Consider the following 20,941-nt stretch of genomic DNA (forward strand, 5'->3'; position numbering starts at 1 on the left):
AAAGACGGATTGTGTGTAAGACGTACTTGGTTGTGTTGGGGTGTGTGTGTGTGTGTGTGTGTATACCAGTAAGTCTGCGACGGCCTCCTCTGCGTCTGAGCCGGTGTTGAGCACTCTCATGGCGCTGACCGATGAGGACAGGCGGCTAGAGGGACTGAGGCCCAACCCTGAACCTGGGGAGGGATGGAGAGAGAGAGAGGGGGGAGAGAGAGAGAAAGAGGGAGAGAGAAAAGGAGAGGGCGAGAGGGAGAGAGAGAGAGAGGGAGGGAGAGAGGGAGGGAGAGAGGGATGGAGAGAGAGAGAGGGGGGAGAGGGGAGAGGTATCACACACCAAAAACAGACAGAGCTAATCCCTCGCAGATCACTCACTCACAATCAAACTCTCGCTCACAACAAGGCCACGCCCATTCAGAAGGCCGCACTCCCCCACCTCTCCGTACTCATCCGCTCAGCAGACCTTCGTTCACCCAGCGTCGTCACTCAGCCCCTCCCACACTCAACAAACACTCCATATCCCAGAAGCCCCCCCCCTGCCCCGGCTTGTCGATCGCATGACTCGAAAGAGGTGACGAGATGATCCCAAACCCAGGACAGGCCACCGGGCAAAGCGTGATGGGAGCAAAGAAATGTAACATGGAGGACACGTGGGCGTGTCCGTATGGATGGTGGGTGGGGCTAAACAGGAAAAATAAAAAATGGCACCGGAGGGGCGCGTGCGGTATGGTCGCCGTGGCAGCCGAGCCGGGCGAAAACATGCGAGGAAGCCTGAGGCCCTTGATGAGAAACCAAAGAAACGGTTGAGATCGGGGGGGAAAGAACAACAACAACAACAACAACAAAGGTACAGACGAAGGAAGAGGTGATGCACATTTAAGAAAAAGAAGGAAAAGAAGAGCGCGGCGTGGGCTGGTGAGGGAGGGAGAGAGAGAGAGAAGTACTCAGCCTTCACCTGCTGCAAGTAAAGCATCAGAAGAGTGTAGAGCTCCGGTGGAGCGAGAGTAGTGTCGAGACGCTGCAATGTAGAACACGCCCACACACACACGCCCACACACACACACACCCCAAGGACAGAAAACAAACATGTACCCCTCACCGTTAGATCGCACACACACACACACACAGAGTGAGAACACCCAATCATCATGCTAATGTGTGCGGGTGACGTGTGTGTTTTGTAACCCCTGTTAAGAGTTCAGTACTGCTTCCCTACAGTGGTTCAGGATACACACACCACTCGTCTAGTAAGCTTGATGTTCTATCCTCCCCCCCCCCCCCCCCCCATCTCTGTCAAAGGGAGGAGACGCCACAGGCAGCATGGCTACGCTACGCCCACCATGTGTGAACCCGCACACAGTAAACCCATGATCCACATTCACTGCTGGGAGCACTGCAACTTAGATGTGTGATTGGCTTGTTAACACGTTTGCAAAACTTTTTACTATTGAAAACTACTACTGAAACATTGAGATGACTATGCAGATGACACTGACAGAATGTGCAGAGTCAGAGTTTGCCCCCTCCGAGGGCATTTTCATCTAATACCCTTTGATCAAAGATTTTAATTTTAATGATGAATCCACAGTTTTGTGCCAGCCCAAGTCTCTCTCTCTCTCTGCATTGGGGGTCTCTCTCTGCAGAGGCCGGGCGCCTCCTGTATTTGAGGGGCCGGCACCGGGCCGACGTCTCCTACGGGTAAAGCCTCCGACGTACGGCGGGCCGGCCGATACCTCCTCCCTCCGGTACTCACCCAGGGGCGTGAAGGAGCGTACGGGGCTGGTGTCCCGGCTGCTCTCCCTGCTGGCCTCCCGGCTGCAGCCCTGACTCATACTGGGCCGAGGGATACGACTGCCCCGGGCTGCGCCAGACCAGCGCCACAACCACCGCCAGGGGGGTGGGGGTGGGGTCACAGAAGGGAAAGGAAGACAAATAACAGGGAGGAGACGGAGGGGAGAAAGAGATAGTAAAAAAAAAAGTAAAAAAAATAAAAATAAAAAGCAAATGTAGACGTAAGGAGAGATCAGAGACAAGGAGATGGGAGGAGAGGGAAGGGACACAAAAAAGAAAAGTAAAAAATAAAGGGACAAAAACAGAGAGAGAGAGAAAGAGAGAATAGTGGCAAGAGTGACAAACTGATAGCAACAGGTCAGAGTGTAGTATGAGCACAGCTTCACTTGCTGTCAGGTTGCGTCTCAATAGACTAATGTGGCCTCCTCCCCTTTGTCTCCTTTCCTTAAGGCCTATGGAACCTCATGCAGACTGGCCTGGAGGAGCTGGACAGGTGAGAGGGCACCAGGCAAGGAGGCCACGTTTGACTGTTGAGATGCACGCCGAAAGAGTGGAGGACTGCTGGACTCAGGAATCACATGCATATACACAAAAAGCCTGGTGATACGCACACACGCACGCTCACACGCACACGCGCACACACACACACACACAGGAGGGACAGGAAAATGTAAAGTAGATGAATTTTAGAGGTCAGGGGTGGGAGGGTAGGGATATCCGTTTTCATCTAGTAGCATCACAAAGAGGCTGTTCATTGGCCAGCTTCAGCACCCACTAGCCAATCAGGGTTAATCACAGCCTAACGAGGGGTTATGAAGGCCCAATGAAGCTTCCCTGAGCCTGTGAAGTTTCATCATTTGCAGCGCCTGCCGATTTGTTAGTAGGGGAGAGGCTTTCACACAGCTATTATCGCAGGGGAGCTGATCACCACGGGAACCCGTCACCATAACAACGCAGCCTTGGGGTCAGAGGTTAGATAGATGATTCCTGGGACAACGAGGTGTCGAGTGATGGCCGGCCGGGTGGCCTGAGAGAGAACGACGGTGAGGGAGGAAGGGGTGAGGGAGTTAGGATGGAGAGAGAGAGAGGGAGGGAGAGAGAGAGAGAGAGAGAGGGAGAGAGAGAGAGAGAGAGAGAGAGAGAGAGAGAGAGAGAGAGAGGGAGAGAGAGAGGGAGAGAGAGAGAGGGAGAGAGGGAGAGAGGGAGAGAGAGAGAGAGAGAGAGAGAGAGAGGGAAACAGGGAGAGAGGGAGAGAGAGAGAGAGAGGGAAGGGCTGCAGGGTGCTGGAGGCTGACGGAGGTCGGAGTCTTACCTCCCCTGCTCGCTCCGTTGTAGATGGAACTAATGCTGGAGGGAGCTGGAAGAGAGAGGGAGAAGGAAGGAGAGGGAGAGAGGGAGACAGGAGAAAAGGAGTTGAGATTTGAATCAGAGTTAGAAAGCACCAGTGCTCGCCACATGTGCGCCAAAGACGACGATGTAGTTTGAGAGACCACTGAGGTGTAGTTTGAGAGACCAGTGCACCAGGTGACGCAGCACGCAGGTAGCGTCAGCAGCAGGAGAGAGTGTGGCTGTCGCCTCGACCCACGACGACGCCGGGGTTCTGGACTGCTCTGATAGCAGAGAGGATTTGCGCCGCTTTCTGCAATTGTACTTCATGGAGGAAGACGGAGTCTTATAGTGGACTCATTCTCTAGACCAACGCAGCTGGACCTATCAAGTGGTGGGGTAGACAGCCAGCGGGACATGCCTGCCACGGAGCGCGGTTATACTAGATACACCCTCTAATTCTATATTTATATTGACAGGTATTGAACACATTGTGATGCTCCTCGTAGCCTACTTTTTACTTCATCTTTATGCTTATGGTAATGTATTTTAATTGTGTAATTTCATGTTTTCTCTATATGCAGAGTTTCCACACTTATGTTTAATTCACTGATTACTGAAAGGGGCTAATTGTATATATTTATATTCATTCATTCATTCAGGCTTTATTTATACTCAAAATTACACTGAGTAGTTATATGTACGTGTTAACCGATATACGACCTAGAGGCATTTGAGGCAGCCTACACAGTTTTGGGTACCGTCATTTCCGGACTATAAGCCGCAACTTTCCCCCCATGCTTTGAACCCTGCGGCCTATACTACGGTGCGGCTAATCTATGGATTTTTACAGCTAACGGCCACTAGGGGACCTTCTAAACCTATCTCTATGGCCGGTCCACGTCCCCCACCTTTAAGCGGCGGGCTCCAGCAGGAAAGGTCGGAGGCCAGAAAAGTGTGTTAGACAGGCAGTTCGCGCGAACACCGAAAGCAAATGTGGAACCAAATGCAGTACGAGAGACAGAACGAGAGCAAGACAGACATTACGAGAGCGACAGTTTGCGCAAAGGAAGTTTTCATGCACAAACCCTCATTATGGAAAACAAACTTTTAAAAAGGAAGAAAAAAAAGAAAGCCGGGACGTGCGCTGGGAGTGCACCGTTTACGGTATTATTTCTGCACAGTGAGTGTACACGTTTCGAATGCTGTTAAACATGTGAAAGTTTGTGTCTGAAACGCTATGTGATACAGTACAGTTTACACAGCACAGTAAATGTTCCGTACTATTGCACTAAATGGTAACACTTGAATAAGTTATGCAAATATGCAACTTGTTTGTTGAAATAAAAATGGAAAATTGTTAATAAAATGGAAGCTTCCCCAAACAGCCATCTCTTTCCCGATAATCCCCTCTGTGCACGAACCCTTATATATGGTAATTAAATATTAAAACACCTGCGGCTTATAGTCCAGTGCGGCTTGTATATGTACACATTTGCTTTTTTCCCTAAATGTAGCAGGTGCGGCTTATATTCAGGTGTGCTTTATAGTCCGGAAATTACGGTAGTCGATATTGTATAAATATAATTGTGATTATTGTAAAAACAAGTCTGTATTTGGTGTTTTATGTGGCTGGATGTCCTTATTTGGTAATTTATGTGACCGGTTGTCCTTATTTGGTGATGGCTGTTCCCCTAATCGACTGTTGCATTGCATACAGCCAGTGGGACAGATTTGACACCCCTAAATTGGCCTATCCAGATGTATGTTTCCTATATATTCGCTGGTCTTTTTTTTTTAACATTGACTCTGTAATTTGTTTGTCTGACATTGTGATTCATTGTAACCTGATGGTCTAATGTGACCGAAACGCTCAAATAAAAGTTACAGGAACGGAGGTTCTGAAAGGGCTGGCGTTTGTTTTTGTTTACTTGTTAGTGTGTTTCTTTTAAGGAAGGCAGGACTGGGGAGGGGGTAAATGTTAAACGATGATGGACATGATGATGTTATGACCGTGGGGCATACTCACCGACGGACAGGCGCGTGGGGGAGGAGTCTCGCGAGCAGCCCTGGCTGCGGGGGATGCGGCTGCGCCTGGCCCCGCCCGCCCCGGCCAGCACCCTCTGGGCCCCCGAGCTCACCGTGCTCAGGGCCGTACTGGTCAGGACACGCCCTGGTGATCCACTCCTACTGCCCGCTGGAGGGTGGGGGGGGGAGAGAGAGAAAGGGGAGAGAGGGAGAAAGAAAGACAGAGAGGGAGAAAAAGAGAGAAAGGACGAGAAAAAGAGAGAAAATAGGAGAGAAGGATGACCGTTATAAAACAGTGAATTTCAGAGTCAACAATGAACCCAATGATAATAAGTAAGCTTGTTGTTTTCAGAATAGGCAAGCTTGTTGTTTTCACACAGGGCTCAGGAGTAGGGGATCTGGGAGGGTTTGAGGGAGATTTTGGGCGGCCATTTTGGAAAGCGTTTCAATTCAGTGGTGGCTATCCCCTCCTCTCAGCCCTATACAATACAATGTGTCACACTACGTCACACGGACCTACTTGGTCAAAAACACACAGAGGCCGACACCTAAGGAGAAGCTCTATGGGTGCTGAGAATGAGATGCGTGGAGGGACTAGGGAAGAACCACGGAGAACCCAAACACTGTGACCAATATGAGTGAGAGGACATGGCGTTCCCCACGTCACTGAAACTTATCACACTGATCTAACTCACAATCACCTGAACACACACAACACACCTGTTCACACTCATTTCAAAAACAATGCTCTCTCTCTCTCTCTCTCTCTCTCCTCTCTCACACACCCTTAAGATTCTATCACAAACATCACCAAAGGTGAAGTTCAGAGTCTCTGTCACCCAGTGGCGTGCAGGAGGAAGGCAGTGGACGAGGGGCTTGTTTCAGCAGGACCTCTGTCTCTCTGCTCCCTACAGTCAAATCTGTCTGACCACAATACCTCTGGGGTTCATTTTTCCATCCATCTTTTGCACTGTTCTTTGGCATCTCTTTCTGGCTTACTCTCTCATATTCACTCTCTCCCTCATATTCTCTCTCTCTCATATTTTCTCTCTCTCTCTCTCTCTCTGGGGTGTCTTTCCCTCTCTCCATCCATCTCTCTCATGTCATCCTGGTCTTTTTCTCTCTCTTCAGGAATTCCGAATCCCTTTCCCAGGATTCCCCCTGTCTACCTGCTGGTCTCTCTAAGTGCTGACAGCCCTACAGCAGCGCACACACCCAGAGCAGGGAGACTCAGGCCCCTAGCAGCAGCAGTGCAGGTAAGAGGGTGTAGAAAGCCGTTTTGAGTCTGTGCCTACAAGTCCCAGCATGCTTCAGCCAAAGAGTGGGTGGAGTTTCAGGTGACCAGTGTGGATGGGGGCGGGAGTGGAGTGGATGGATGAGGAGGGGGGGGGGGGGGGGGGTGAAAGGTAGTACTGTAAGAATCTTACCACCAACTGGGGTAGCAGACTGAGATCCTGAGCCAATAAGAAGGCAGGATTGTAGGGGGGAGGAGCCGTAAGCCCATTGGTATTGGTGGTGGGGGAGCGGAGGCAGGGGAAGGAACAGCAGGTTAAAAACCAGATGAATTATGGGTAGTTAAAAGCACAGAGCCTTGTGGGAGTTAGAACATACAGCGCAAAGCAGCAATGACGGGAGCGTCCCATTGGTCCAGACCAAGAGAACGAGGGCAGGGGGCCAAAAACAACGACGCTTTACAGAAAATAAATATTGAACTGTTAATACTGGAAATGAAAAACAGATGAGTAAGAACTGAGGCGTCGCTGAAACACGGACCACGCAGACGGACCGAGCCGGCCGGGGATGAGGAACAGAAGAACGTTGATGATGTAGCTGGTTGATGTGTGACACCAGAGCTGATGGAACGAGGGCAAGGCCAGGTCACCATGGAGGAAAATAAGAATGCCTGAGAAGTGCATATGCTATCACACACACGCACGCACGCACGCACGGACACACACACACACACACACACCTCCAAATCCCTTACGAAGAACTCTCCACCCAGCTGCTCTCTCTCTTTCTTTCTTTTTTCTCCTTCTCTTAATCTCTTTCTTGGAAACTGTTCTTTCAGATCAGACGTGAACTCCTGATCACAGAACTAAACCCGTGTGACCCCTGACCTGAGCGTGTGAGCTGAGCGACGGACTCATCCTGGTGTTTCACTGGTTCATATGGGTAGTCCGCAACCAGCCATCCAATCGGTGTGGACAAGGCTCACACAACATCAATTTCAATATCAAACGTGCCAAAAGGTTTGTGTGAACTTTGAGGTTTTATTGATGTAAAACAAAATAATACAGGGAGATTATTCAGGACTGAACTATGTACTGTGCAAACGCAAGCTGAGAGCTGAGCTAATCACAGCCCCCTCTCTCTCTCTCTCTCTCCCTCTCTCACACACACCTTACCTTATCTTCTAGGTCCGCTAACACCTTCAACACAATAGCAGCTAGGTGTGTTATGCTGTTGCGGTGTTACATCTGCGTCATTCTATTGACGGCCAAAGCTGACCTGAAGCAGCAGAAATGGAGTCTTCACGCCAGGACACACCACCCTCAGTGATGAGACAACAATGCATGCAGACACACACGCCACCACGCACATATATAAAAAAACAATGTGACAGCAAGTGTTCAACCTTCCCACTACAGAAAATACACACACACACACACACACGCACGCCTGCGCACACACGCACGCACACACACTCTCTCTCTCTCCCTCACTCTCATGTACAAACATTATACCTGGCGTGCAATCTGATTCGTCGGAACCTGAAGGCACAAAAACATTTGCAGGGACCTTTACTGTCACTGTTAGATGACGAGCACAGCTTACAGCACAACTCCACAAAGTGTGTGTGTGTGCGTAATGAGTGTGTATAACCACGCACACAGCAGTGCACAGTTGTGTGTGTGCGCGTGTGTTTAAGAGGGAGGTGGTGTTTTGTGACATGGCGTCATCATCACACATAGAGAAGTGTTTGTGAGGAGAAGTTGTGTCACTGGGCTGTGTCAGCTGGTGGTTACGTACGTTGCGACTGGGACACCATCTTTGTTCGGCTGCGTCCTCGCGAGTCCACCGGGGCAGCCACTCCGCTGCTGGCCGTGGAGAGGGGCTGCTTGGTGCGCAGGCGCCCTGTGGGTCAGAGGTCAAAGCCGTTAGGACGCACTCGAGACGTGAGACGTGATGCACGTTCCAGAAAAGCGCCAGCGTACAGAATCACTCCTCCCGTTTGCATCGACAAACTACTCCAGCCTCTCACGCACGCACGCGCACACGCGCACGCGCACGCACACGCACACAGATTGGAATGGGATGAAGCAAGCCCAGCCTCCTAAGTGTTACTATTGAGCTCTACTGCTTAACACTAGTCTACATACCCATTCATACTCACACCCAACACACACATCTCTTACCATTGTCTGACCTGGTCCCTACAGACAAAGAGGGAGGGAGGGAGAGGTGTAAGTCAAACCTCTGACCACCAACCTCAAACCACACACACACACACACACACACACACACATACACACACACACACACACACACACACACACACACACACACACACACACACACACACCTCTATATATGCTGTACACAGGAATGACACTGATCCTAAAAATGATATTTCATTTATTACTTCCCTGAACATTTGGGAGTTTTAATCTATCTGTAGCCTGAGCTATTATGGAATGGCATATGAGATGAGGGTCGTTATGAGAGACAAACAGCAGAGGGCGCTGTGGTTACAGACCACAATGGTGGCTAGCCCCCAGAACACACTATGGAGGGAGGGAGAGAACGAAAGAGAAGAAATAAAAGAGAGTGAAGCGTGAGGTGGTCTGAGCAGGGGTGGGGGGGCTGAAGCAGACGGGAGATGATCTTACCATCCGCTTTATCAGAGGCATCATCTTTAGAGGCAGGGAGAGAGAGAGAAGAGAGAGAGAAGAGAGAGAGAGAAGAGAGAGAGAGAGAAGAGAGAGAGAAGAGAGAGAGAGAGAGAGAGAAGAGACGAGTGCAGAGATGGGAGGAAGGTCAGAGGAGAGAGAGATAGAGCAGAGTTTTACAAGGGCCTGTCTTAGTGAGAGAACCGTTCTGACACACAATCGTGCACGTGGTCCTACACACACATACACGCAAGACAAAGCCGCCACGAATACACACATCGATTCAGAAACACATACAGACCACACACCTACAGGCAGCAGGCAGAAACAGACAGAGTAGTGGAGAGGAGGGGAGAGAATGGGAGAGGAGAGGAAGAGAGAGGAGAGGAGGGGAGAAGGGAAGGGGACAGGGGAGAGGCAGCCAGTGTTGAGCTCCTGTAGAGGATCATTCATATTGCGCAGCACCGTGAGAGTTGGGGAGGAAGAGTGTGTGTGTGTGTGTGTGTGTGTGAAAGAGACAGACATGCATCAGCTAACTGGGAGGGTTCTGGAGGCTGTTCTCTGACCCAAAGGGATCCATCCCTACAGACAGCAGGACCTCTGATTGGTCCAAAACGAAGAGACTTCTCCTGCACGCCTTTGATAATACCAGAACAGGGGATTCTAAACCGTTAGTTATGAAGCCTAACACTCTCACTCGCACACACGACAGGGCGCACGCACACGCACACACACACTCCAATATTTGATCTGTAACACTTTTTTTGAGTGATCAGGGAGTCAAACTGCTTGTCAGCTGTCTGCCATTATATACACAGACGTCTGACTGATTATCAGCTTGATTGACAGGTCCCTTACCCAGTGAGGAGTAGGAGCCGGGAGGCAGTCTCCCCGCCCCCCCGGCCTGACCGACGTGCCGGTGCTTAGCGACCGCTGCCGCGTTAACGTCGACGTCGCTACGGGAACGCTGCAGGGAGGCGGCTGACGGCCCGCCCTTTGAGCCAGCGGACACTGAGAGGGGGAGGAGTCAGGGGAGGAGCCGGGGGAGGAGCCGGGGGAGACGACACAAACATCACACACACATGCAAGCACTACTGATACACAAACACCAACAACAGCAACAACAACAGCAACAAGTACTTGCCACATCATATGTACAACCACAGCCATCTAGCGACACACATAGCTGTATGTGTGTGTGATAAAATACAAACATACATCAGATATCCACATATACTCACTGTGCAGCGCTGGACACAGGCAGTCGCGTGTGTGTGTGTGTGTGTGTGTGCGCGCGCATGTGTGTACTTGCTGGTGCGCGTGACTCACCTCTCCCTGGGGGAGCTGACCATTTAGACGACAGAGGGCGACTGAGGGTAAAGAAAAAAAGACCAAAAAAAGTATAAACAAAACAGCCACACACAAACAACAACAACAACATAAATAGAAGGGCTCCGGCTGAGGGACTGAGGGAGGTTTTACTTGAGGCTCTCCTGGGAGGAGGAGGAGGAGCGGTCGCTCTGAGGCAGGGAGGCCACGCTGCCAGAGCTGCGCAGACTCGACTGCAGGCTCCTCTGATAGGACGACTCCAGGGAGTTAAAGAGGGAGTCCGCCTCAGCAGGGAAGTGGTTCCTAAGGCCCCAGTACGCCCTGAGAGAGAGAGAGAGAGAGGGAGAGAGAGAGAGAAAGAGAGAGAGAGAGAGAGGGAGAGAGAGAGAGAGGGAGGGAGGGAGGGAGAGAGAGAGAGAGAGGGAGAGAGGGAGAGAGGGAGAGAGGGAGAGAGGGAGAGAGAGGGAGGGAGAGAGAGAGAGGGAGGGAGAGAGAGGGACAGAGAGAGATAGAGGGAGGGAGAGAGAGGGGAGGCGAGAGGGAGAGAGAGAGGGAGGAAGGGAAGAGCAGAGAGAGGAATAGAGATAGAGACAGATAGAGACAGATAGAGGAGAGAGGGAGGAGCGAGGGAGGAGCAGAGATAGAGAGAGATGCAGAGATAGATAGAGACCCCCAAATAGAGAGAAGGAGGAATAGAGGAGAGAGACTGATGTTACGGTGACACTCATTCACATGATTTAAGTGTGTGTGTGTGTGTGTGTTTCTGAACGTGTATGTCCGTGTGTGTGTGTGTGTGCATGCGCGGTGTGTGTGTGTCTTACTTGCGGGCTTCCACTCTGGCCTCTGCGTCTGCATCTCGGATGCCCTTCTTGATGCTCTCCACCATCACTGACGTGTGCCTGCGGAGAGGACAGACACCCGCCATGTTCACAGTGCATAAACAACGCATAAACAACGCATAAACACAAATGCATAAACACAAACAACGCATAAACACATAAACAACGCATAAACAACACATAAACAACGCATAAACAACACAAACAACACACAAACAACACATAAACAGCACATAACGCATATACAGCGCACTGCTGCTGCTGCTGTTGACTAGAACACAGTCGCTGCGGTTGTCGGCACTACTGACCTCTCCAGAGAATGAGTCTGCCACTCCTGCAGCAGGAGATCCAGGAAATCATAACAGCGCCTGGAAGAGAGGAATCACCATCATCACCATTACCACCATAATCATCACCACCACCACTATCATCATCATCATCATCATCACCACCACCACCATCATCATCATCATCATCATCACCACCACCACCCTCATCATCATCACCACCATCACTACCATCATTATCACCACCACCACCATCATCATCATCATCATCATCATCATCACCACCACCACCATCATCATCATCCTCACTACCATCACCATCACCATTGTCATCACCACCATCATGTTTTTTTTTTACCACCATCATCAGACTGGATTCCTATGTAACCCATCATCATAATCATCATCATCATCTTCTTCCTCACCTCCTCACTGCCACAGACTTGCAGGTGCAGTTACTGGTAATGAGAGGGATCAGTCTGGGTACGTGGGTGTGCTGGGTGGAGAGGGAGAAAACATTAGTATACACTCACGTGTGTGTGTGTGTGTGTGTGTGTGTGTGTGTGTGTGTGTGTGTGTGTGCGTTTCCTACCCACCCTTATGATGAAACGTATGGCAGACACTCCGGACTGGGCCATGACTTTGGCACAGTTGGGGATGAGGTTGAAGAGGACGGGAACGATGGCCTCCGCTCCGTGGTCAAACTTGTTTCCCAGAATGGTGGACAGGTGGCTACACACACACACACAGAGATGAATACACCGCACTCCAGGAGGTAGACCAGGTCCAGTGACCGTAAGGTTGGTGGTTCGAATCCCACCTCCTCCTGATGACGAAGTGTCCTTCAGGCAAAGACACTGAACCCCAAAATGCTCCCAATGAGCAGGCTAGCACCTGGCATGGCAGCTGCTGCCACTGGTGTGTGAATGTGTGTGTGAATGGGTGAATGAGAGGCCTTCATTGTAAAGCGCTTTGGATAAAAGCACTATGTAACTGCAGTCCACCCAATACCATTTTACCACTACGCCCAAATACTGGGGCTGCGTTCCGAATCGCATACTTCTACTTCTTACTACCAGTACCTACTACAGCTGCCCTTAGAAAGTACGTACTTTGCAAGCCGTAGGCATCCAATTGGGACATACTACCTTGTGATAACATTGCGCCTTGAAATTTGCCCACATCCGTCGCTGTCCATAACGCGACATTCGTCTACAGCTGTCACGACTCGCACGTGATGCACATTTCCGCTGCGCACAGGATTGTGGGTCAGAATAGCCAGAAAAGCCTGCTGGCTTGCATACTGCAAAATACGACCGGATGTAGTAGGACATCCTGGTATTTTTGCCATACTGCATGTGGCATACTATGTATTGGGACATACTACATCCTGTTTTGGCATACTATATAGTAGGGTAGTATGCGATTCGGAACGCAGCCACCCTCTCCCAGACACTCAGGCGGTGTGGGGTACTTACGCTACAGTGATGCAGACCTCTCGTACCACCTGGGAGCGCAGGTCTTTGGCCGAGAGCTTGAACGCCCCGTCCAACAGACGCAGGTGCTGGTAGAAACAGTCGTACTCCGTCGCTCCGGCAACGAGCAACGAGCGGATTTTCTTCATCTGCAGAGGTTAGACGAGACGGCAGGAACAGCCAATCACAGAGAGGAAGGCAAAGAGAAGCTCGACCAATCGGGATCCATGTTAACTTCCAAGGGTTTGGGTTAAGTCGAGTGTCAACCGTGCACTAGTCAAGCATGTGTTGTAGGGGTTAGTGTGTGTAGGTAACTCCTTTCAGTCCTTTGGGTGCGGTTACCGTAACGGCGGACGAGCTAACACTCTCCGTAGCTACAGTCGTTTTGAAAGTGTCGACAGACAGAAATGATGTCACCGTCGACCACTTTTGTGTCGAACAGGGGTGTCTTGCACCTACCAAACTTTCTAATGTCGCAGACACCGTCACTTTCGTCGCACAGCTGTGATTGGATAGCTAGATAGAAGGCACGTTCGTTGCCATGGATCAATCAGTCACGCATCTGCAAGTTACCATGGCGCTGATCAGACACTTCGCTGAAGTATAAATGCTAAATGTCAGTCGGAATTTTTTTTCTGTGAACAGACATTTGTCGTACAACACTTTTCGACTGAGTATAAATTAGGCTTAAAGGTGCTCACAGCTGCTTGAGGGTTTCGCGAACATGGATGGTGGGTTCTGAAAGCTCAGCGCTGCTAATGAGCTTCTTTTTTTTTATTTTTGTAAAAAAAAACGTATCAACGTTTGTTTTCTAAAACCGTTCCGCCCACACATGCGCACCACCCAGGGCACAAACGCAGAAGAAGATTGGTCATTTTTTGGTTATCATTTTGGCGTTTGTAATTTTTGGGGAAAAATGTTTATTAGCAAAGTTGTCTGTACCTATCTGAGTATTAGTACACTAGTAGTTAGGGAGTAGTAGTGTGTACTAGGCAACTCACAGCTAATGCTCTCTGGTCCCAGTCGTGTTTGTCATCGGAGCAGATCTCACGGATTTTATTTAGGTTGTCCTCCAGATCCCGAGAAGAGTAGATCTAGAGAAAGAGAGAGAGATGGAGAGAGAGAGAGAGAGAGAGAGAGACTATGCATAGGCAAAATGCACCCCAACAAATCAATTTGGAGCAACGCCATAAGCAAGAAAGCTGTGTGTGCGCGCGTGTGTGTGTGTTACCTGGACTGTAGGGACATCAGTGAAGGCTTTGATGAAGTCTTCCTCATCAATGCCACCAGTACCTTCCTTTGATGCTCCTGGAGATGGGGAACAGAACACAGTGGTGAGTGAGTGTGTGTGTGTGTGTGTGTGTGTGTTTCTGAAAAACACGCGCGCGGGTACGTAATTCAACCATTGATATACCTCTGATATAACTCCAATTCTCTCTCTCTACCCGACAACACACAGCTTTCGTTCTCCCATGCTGCATCGCTAGCTAATGGACTTCCTGTCGGTAACAGGCCTGCCAATCACAGCCCCCAGGGGGCCGGCGCTGCTGAAGCAGGAAGCTCTAAACCACACCCCTTCACAGGAGAGAGGGAGGGAGGGGATGGGAGGGATGGAAGATGAGAAGGAATGATGAGGGAAACAGGGGAGATGTGGGGTAAAGAAATAAGGGGAGGAGGAGAGGACAGGAGAGGAAGGAGAGGACAGAAGAGGGGAGGGGAGGAGAGGAAGGAGAGGGGAGGAGAGGACAGGAGAGGAAGGAGAGGGGAGGAGAGGAAGGAGAGGAAGGAGAGGAGGAGAGGACAGGAGAGGGGAGGAGAGGACAGGCGAGGAAGGAGAGGGGAGGAGAGGACAGGCGAGGAAGGAGAGGGGAGGAGAGGGGAGGAGAGGAAGGAGAGGGGAGGAGAGGAAGGAGAGAGGAGGAGAGGGGAGGAGAGGAGAGGACAGGAGAGGAAGGAGAGAGGAGGAGAGGACAGGAGAGGAAGGAGAGCGATCGGTGGAAACCTAACCTTCCTCTCCTACCCCTGGGCTTGTTTCCATTACAGCCCGCCTCAGTCAGACAGCTGGGTCAGAGAGAGAGAGAGACAGAGAGAGAGAGACAGAGAGAGACATACAGAGAGACAGACAGAGAGCGAGCTGTGTGGGAATCAATGACTGATCTCTAACTGCTAGCCTGCTTGGCCTTTCTCTCCCTCCTCTTCCAGACAAAAGAACGCGCTCCGTCCAGCGCCGGGTCCTTCAGCTGCGGGAGAGATGACGCCAGGCTCTTTCTAAAGACCACAGGCTGGATGTGTGTGTGGGCGTGTGTGTGGGCGTGTGTGTGGGCGTGTGTGTAGTGACTGATGGAGATGGCTCTAAGCACGGTCCCCAGCTCAGCTCCCGGTGTCCTTCCGTCTGCAGTTACGGGCGCTGTGCATTTCTGCCGGGCGCCGAGGCCGTCTTCAGGACAAAGCTAATCCAGACCCGCCATGAGGCACTAAGGCCGCCTCCGCTCCGCTCTCTCTCTCAGCGTCTCCCCGAGCTAATTGCCCAGCTTATCTTCTGTCCTCATCTCTCTCTCCCTCTGTCACGCTCGCTCTGTCTGGGGCGGAGTCTGCGTTGAGTGTGTGGACTGGGTGCGTTGAGTGTGTGGACTGAGTCTGTGTTGAGCGTGCTCATTTGAATGCTAATGAACACAGTGATAGGCATAGACAAACAACGGTGCTTATCCACCCGGCTAGAATACCCAAACAATAATATTTCTGATCCAATCGGGTTGAAGGAGACGGTGTTCAAACGGCACAGAGCCCTGGGGGGCGGGACATCGTCAAGGCCCTTCATGGCTGCCCTGTCCCTGTGCTACATGACCGTATCTGGGTGACCCTCGGCTGGCCATGTAGAGTACACAACCCAGAATGTCAAACCCCAGAGACCGAGGTACGGGCTCCTGGTTAACCTTCAAAGGGGTCCGGAAGGTCACTCGTCATTTTGTGTCAGCTGGACCTGCAGCCGATGGTCTCAAAGACATTTCAGCAACAAAACAGTGTTATTTTTCCTCCAGTCAGAGCACAATACCGGAAATGTCACAGACTGTCTGACACACACACTACTGTTTGTGGGTGTTTTGTGTACTGTACTGTATGTGTCCGTGCGTGAGGGTGAGTGTGTATTGAGTGTGTGTGCATGTGCGTTTATATTGTGTGTCTCTGTGCGTGAGGGTGAATGTGTGTGTAATAGTGTGTGTGTCTGTGTGCGTGAGGGTGAGTGTGTATTGAGTGTGTGTGTGTGTGTGTATACTGTGTGTGTCTGTGGGTGAGTGTGTATTGAGTGTGTGTGTATGTGTTTGTGAGGGTGAGTGTGTATTGAGTGTGTGTGTGTGTATACTGTGTGTGTCTGTGGGTGAGTGTGTATTGAGTGTGTGTGTATGTGTTTGTGAGGGTGAGTGTGTATTGAGTGGGTGTGTATGTGTTTGTGAGGCTGAGTGTGTATTGAGTGTGTGTGTATGTGTTTGTGAGGGTGAGTGTGTATTGAGTGGGTGTGTATGTGTTTGTGAGGCTGAGTGTGTATTGAGTGTGTGTGTATGTGTTTGTGAGGGTGAGTGTGTATTGAGTGTGTGTGTGTGTGTTTGTGAGGGTGAGTGTGTATTGAGTGTGTATTGAGTGTTTGTGTATGTGTTTGTGAGGGTGAGTGTGTATTGAGTGTGTGTGTATGTGTTTGTGAGGGTGAGTGTGTATTAAGTGTGTGTGTGTGTGTACATTGTGCAGTGGTGCTCAGCCAGGACTGTTATGGATACATCTGATCTGACACACCAGCCCTGAATCGACTTCCTGGTCATGGAAACATGGCTCCCTCCTTCCTCTGGTCGAGAAAGAGAGAGGGGGATCAATACAGAGAGAGAGAGAGACAGAGAGAGACAGACAGAGAGAGAGACAGACAGACAGAGAGAGAGACAGACAGAGAGAGACAGACAGAGAGAGAGAGACAGAGAGGGAGACAGATAAAAGGCAGCAAAGACGAAACCTTCTCTGTCTTGAACTGACCCTGCTGAGTCAAGGCCAGAAAAGAAAAAGAAAGAAAGAGAGAGAGAGAGAGAGAGAGAGAGAGAGAGAGGGAGAGGGGGAGGATCCAAAGAGGAGCTGACTGTCTGATGTTGTACTGAAGTTATGTATCAGATTATAAAGGCGTCACCAACCAAACCCAGATATGATGAGGTTAACGACAAGAAAAGTGTCTCACTCATGAGAATCCGCCAGTACTCAAAATAACATGGAGGGAGCGCTGCTTCCTCTGGCTTCTCTAGTTTCCTTCTGCGACAGACTAGTCCAACACTGGGTTCACACACCACAGCCCAGACTAGTCCAACACCGGGTTCACACACCACAGCCCAGACTGGTCTAACACCGGGTTCACACACCACAGCCCAGACTAGTCTAACACAGAGTTCACACACCACAGCCCAGACTAGTCCAACACCGGGTTCACACACCACAGCCCAGACTAGTCTAACACCGGGTTCACACACCACAGCCCAGACTAGTCTAACACCGGGTTCACACACCACAGCCCAGACTAGTCCAACACCGGGTTCACACACCACAGCCCAGACTAGTCTAACACCGGGTTCACACACCACAGCCCAGACTAGTCTAACACAGAGTTCACACACCACAGCCCAGACTAGTCTAACACAGAGTTCACACACCACAGCCCAGACTAGTCTAACACCGGGTTCACACACCACAGCCCAGACTAGTCCAACACCGGGTTCACACACCACAGCCCAGACTAGTCCAACACAGAGTTCACACACCACAGCCCAGACTAGTCTAACACCGGGTTCACACACCACAGCCCAGACTAGTCTAACAGAGTTCACACACCACAGCCCAGACGGTTTTCAGCAGTTTTAGAACAACCCCCCCCCCCCTCCCCGACAAGAAAAGTGTCTCACTCATGAGAATCCGCCAGTACTCAAAATAACATGGAGGGAGCGCTGCTTCCTCTGGCTTCTCTAGTTTCCTTCTGCGACAGACTAGTCCAACACTGGGTTCACACACCACAGCCCAGACTAGTCCAACACCGGGTTCACACACCACAGCCCAGACTGGTCTAACACCGGGTTCACACACCACAGCCCAGACTAGTCTAACACAGAGTTCACACACCACAGCCCAGACTAGTCCAACACCGGGTTCACACACCACAGCCCAGACTAGTCTAACACCGGGTTCACACACCACAGCCCAGACTAGTCTAACACCGGGTTCACACACCACAGCCCAGACTAGTCCAACACCGGGTTCACACACCACAGCCCAGACTAGTCTAACACCGGGTTCACACACCACAGCCCAGACTAGTCTAACACAGAGTTCACACACCACAGCCCAGACTAGTCTAACACAGAGTTCACACACCACAGCCCAGACTAGTCTAACACCGGGTTCACACACCACAGCCCAGACTAGTCCAACACCGGGTTCACACACCACAGCCCAGACTAGTCCAACACAGAGTTCACACACCACAGCCCAGACTAGTCTAACACCGGGTTCACACACCACAGCCCAGACTAGTCTAACAGAGTTCACACACCACAGCCCAGACGGTTTTCAGCAGTTTTAGAACAACCCCCCCCCCCCTCCCCCTCCCCTCCCCCCCAAGACTTAACATGTCGAATCTTATGGGAAAGCTTCTCATCTCGGGTGTTGTATGTAAACCCGGCTTAAGAGTCTTCTGTGTGTGTGTGTGTGTTTCTCTGGGATATGTGTATGTGTGTGTTTCTCTGGGATATGTGTGTGTGCGTGTGTGTGTGTGTTTCTCTGGGATATGTGTGTGTGTTTCTCTGGGATATGTGTATGTGTGTGTTTCTCTGAGATGTGTGTGTGTGTGTGTGTGTTTCTCTGTGATATGTGTGTGTGTGTGTGTGTGTGTGTTTCTCTGGGATATGTGTGTGTGCGCCGTGTGTGTGTACGTTCTTACCCATCTTGCCCACCCCTGTGGCGCTGGGCCTGCGAGCCGAGGAGGACTCTGTGGGCTTCTTGGGGACTTTGGGGACCTTGAAGGCGGCCTGGGCTGAGGACGGTCGGCTCCCGTCAACGCTGTCGTCATCTCCGTCAAAACTACGGTCTGAGGGAGGGAGGGAGAGAAAGATGGAGGGAGGGAGAGTTAGCGTCCTGAGAAGTAGTTTGCAAGGCGAGGGAGACAGTCTTAGTTCAGAATTGTACTACGTTTGCACTATTGCAACACTTTGAAAAAGTCTAACGTCAATCAGAGGGCTGTAAAAAATAAATAAATAAATAAAAAAATAAAAAAAAGACGATGACCAGGAAGAAAAGGTAGAAAAACAGAGCAGGAAAAAAGAGTGATGGTGGACGAAGAGAAAGTCTTCTGGCCAGAGCTCGGTCACCATCATTAATCAATACTAATTAGAATCAGGAGGCGGCCTTTAGCCCAGAAGGTAAAGCAGCTTGGATAGGCAATATAGACTCACTGACCTCTAAAATGCTCTCTCTCTCTCTCTCTCACACACACACACACACACACACACACACACGCGAGGACCTGCCAATAAAGATATCCACCCACACACGTCCACTGACGAGAACTCTCCAGCGACAGGAGGATGTTAGCATGCTAGCAGTGGTAGCGCTCTCTGTGTCCAGGCTTCGGCCGTGGCACCTTGATCGACCAGCGTTTGTATGCGTGTTGTGGAAGCACACACACACACACACACACACACATACACACACACACACACACGAAGACACACAGACACGCTTCCAGCTACAGTAGGCGGCCGAGATGAAAGTGGAATGGAGTCCCGTACTCCTGTCGCTGTGACAACCGCCGTGCAGTGCGGAGAAATGCGCCAAAGCCACCGCGCCCAACCGTTCCACTCATACATCAACCACACACACACACACACACACACACTTACTCGTGTATACCGTACCAGATCAGGGCAATGTAGACCATGACCAAAAATGTCAATACACATGCATACAAGCATACATGCACTGAATAACATAAAACATCCCTAGTTGCAACACACACCTACTGTATCTACGGCATGCATTCTGACTCATACTAATACAGAAGCACCCAGCTCTGCTGTAGGATCCTGCATAAAGACAAAGAAATGGAAAGACAGGCATACGTTCACAAAAACAAATGACACACGCGCACACACACACAGACACACACACACACACACACACACACACACAGACAGACACACACACACACACAGGGCCCACCCCTGCACTCACAGTCACAGATGCGTTGGCAGATGAGACGCCTCATGCCTCCTGGAGGGCGTGGTTTCGGGGGCGTCCTCCCCCCCTTTTCTTCAACCCGTACCCCAAAACACACCCCACACACACGCCTCACACACGTATACACCACACACCAGAGCCGGTGCTACACACGCTCCTCACACTGCCACCTGAAAAACCCTCCACCCAAACCACTGCCATTCTCTCTCTCCGTCTTTCCTCCTCCCTTTCTCTTTCAGCCGTCCTCTCACTCTCCCTCACAGCTCCCCACCTCCCCTCTGCATCCAGACAGCCAATCAGAAGAGGCATGACATCATTGGGTAGCAGCCAGTACGGAGGCAGGACTGTGTGTGTGTGTGTGTGTGTGTGTGGGCGGGGGGGGGGACAACCCTGGAATATTAACAAGGTTCTCTGCACTGCCAGAGTGGCTAACCTAATCGTATTATCATTGACTACGTAACACGACACACACACATTGTTATTTGTAACTTAACTAACGCTCACATGACAAAACCTCGCTAGCCACACATACACAGGAGGTGAGGAGAAAGGAGGTGGTGATGAAGATGGAGGTGATGAAGGAGGAGGTGACGATGAAGGAGGAGGTGATGAGGAAGGAGGGGGTGATGGACAGATTAGGGAGAAACGGGACAGGAGGGAACAAAACCACACCCTCCAGCTGAAACCTGCTCCTTGAAACACACACACACACACACACACACACA

General features: G+C 50.8%; 1 protein-coding gene across 3 annotated transcripts in view; it reads right to left on the reverse strand.

Annotated features, from left to right (window-relative positions):
• clasp2 (cytoplasmic linker associated protein 2) overlaps positions 1-20,941 on the reverse strand; it is a 64,096-nt gene that overhangs the window by 15,254 nt on the left and 27,901 nt on the right. For 2 of the 3 annotated variants that reach the window (XM_084455341.1, XM_084455342.1), the window contains 16 exons: positions 18,922-19,068; positions 14,194-14,270; positions 13,964-14,056; positions 12,966-13,111; positions 12,084-12,219; positions 11,913-11,983; positions 11,509-11,568; positions 11,183-11,260; positions 10,515-10,682; positions 10,362-10,402; positions 9,891-10,043; positions 8,173-8,277; positions 5,141-5,308; positions 3,098-3,142; positions 1,748-1,855; positions 67-173 (listed from right to left, as the gene is read on the reverse strand). In XM_084455341.1, the coding sequence (XP_084311467.1) occupies positions 67-173; positions 1,748-1,855; positions 3,098-3,142; positions 5,141-5,308; positions 8,173-8,277; positions 9,891-10,043; positions 10,362-10,402; positions 10,515-10,682; positions 11,183-11,260; positions 11,509-11,568; positions 11,913-11,983; positions 12,084-12,219; positions 12,966-13,111; positions 13,964-14,056; positions 14,194-14,270; positions 18,922-19,068 (1,703 nt within the window). Of the gene's footprint in view, positions 1-66; positions 174-949; positions 1,013-1,747; positions 1,856-3,097; positions 3,143-5,140; positions 5,309-8,172; positions 8,278-9,890; positions 10,044-10,361; positions 10,403-10,514; positions 10,683-11,182; positions 11,261-11,508; positions 11,569-11,912; positions 11,984-12,083; positions 12,220-12,965; positions 13,112-13,963; positions 14,057-14,193; positions 14,271-18,921; positions 19,069-20,941 lie in introns of all 3 variants that reach the window. The other variant, XM_084455343.1, reaches the window with a different exon arrangement.

The sequence above is a fragment of the Borostomias antarcticus genome (assembly GCF_949987555.1).
Source record: "Borostomias antarcticus genome assembly, chromosome: 21".
In the NCBI taxonomy this organism is placed as follows: Eukaryota; Metazoa; Chordata; class Actinopteri; order Stomiiformes; family Stomiidae; genus Borostomias; species Borostomias antarcticus.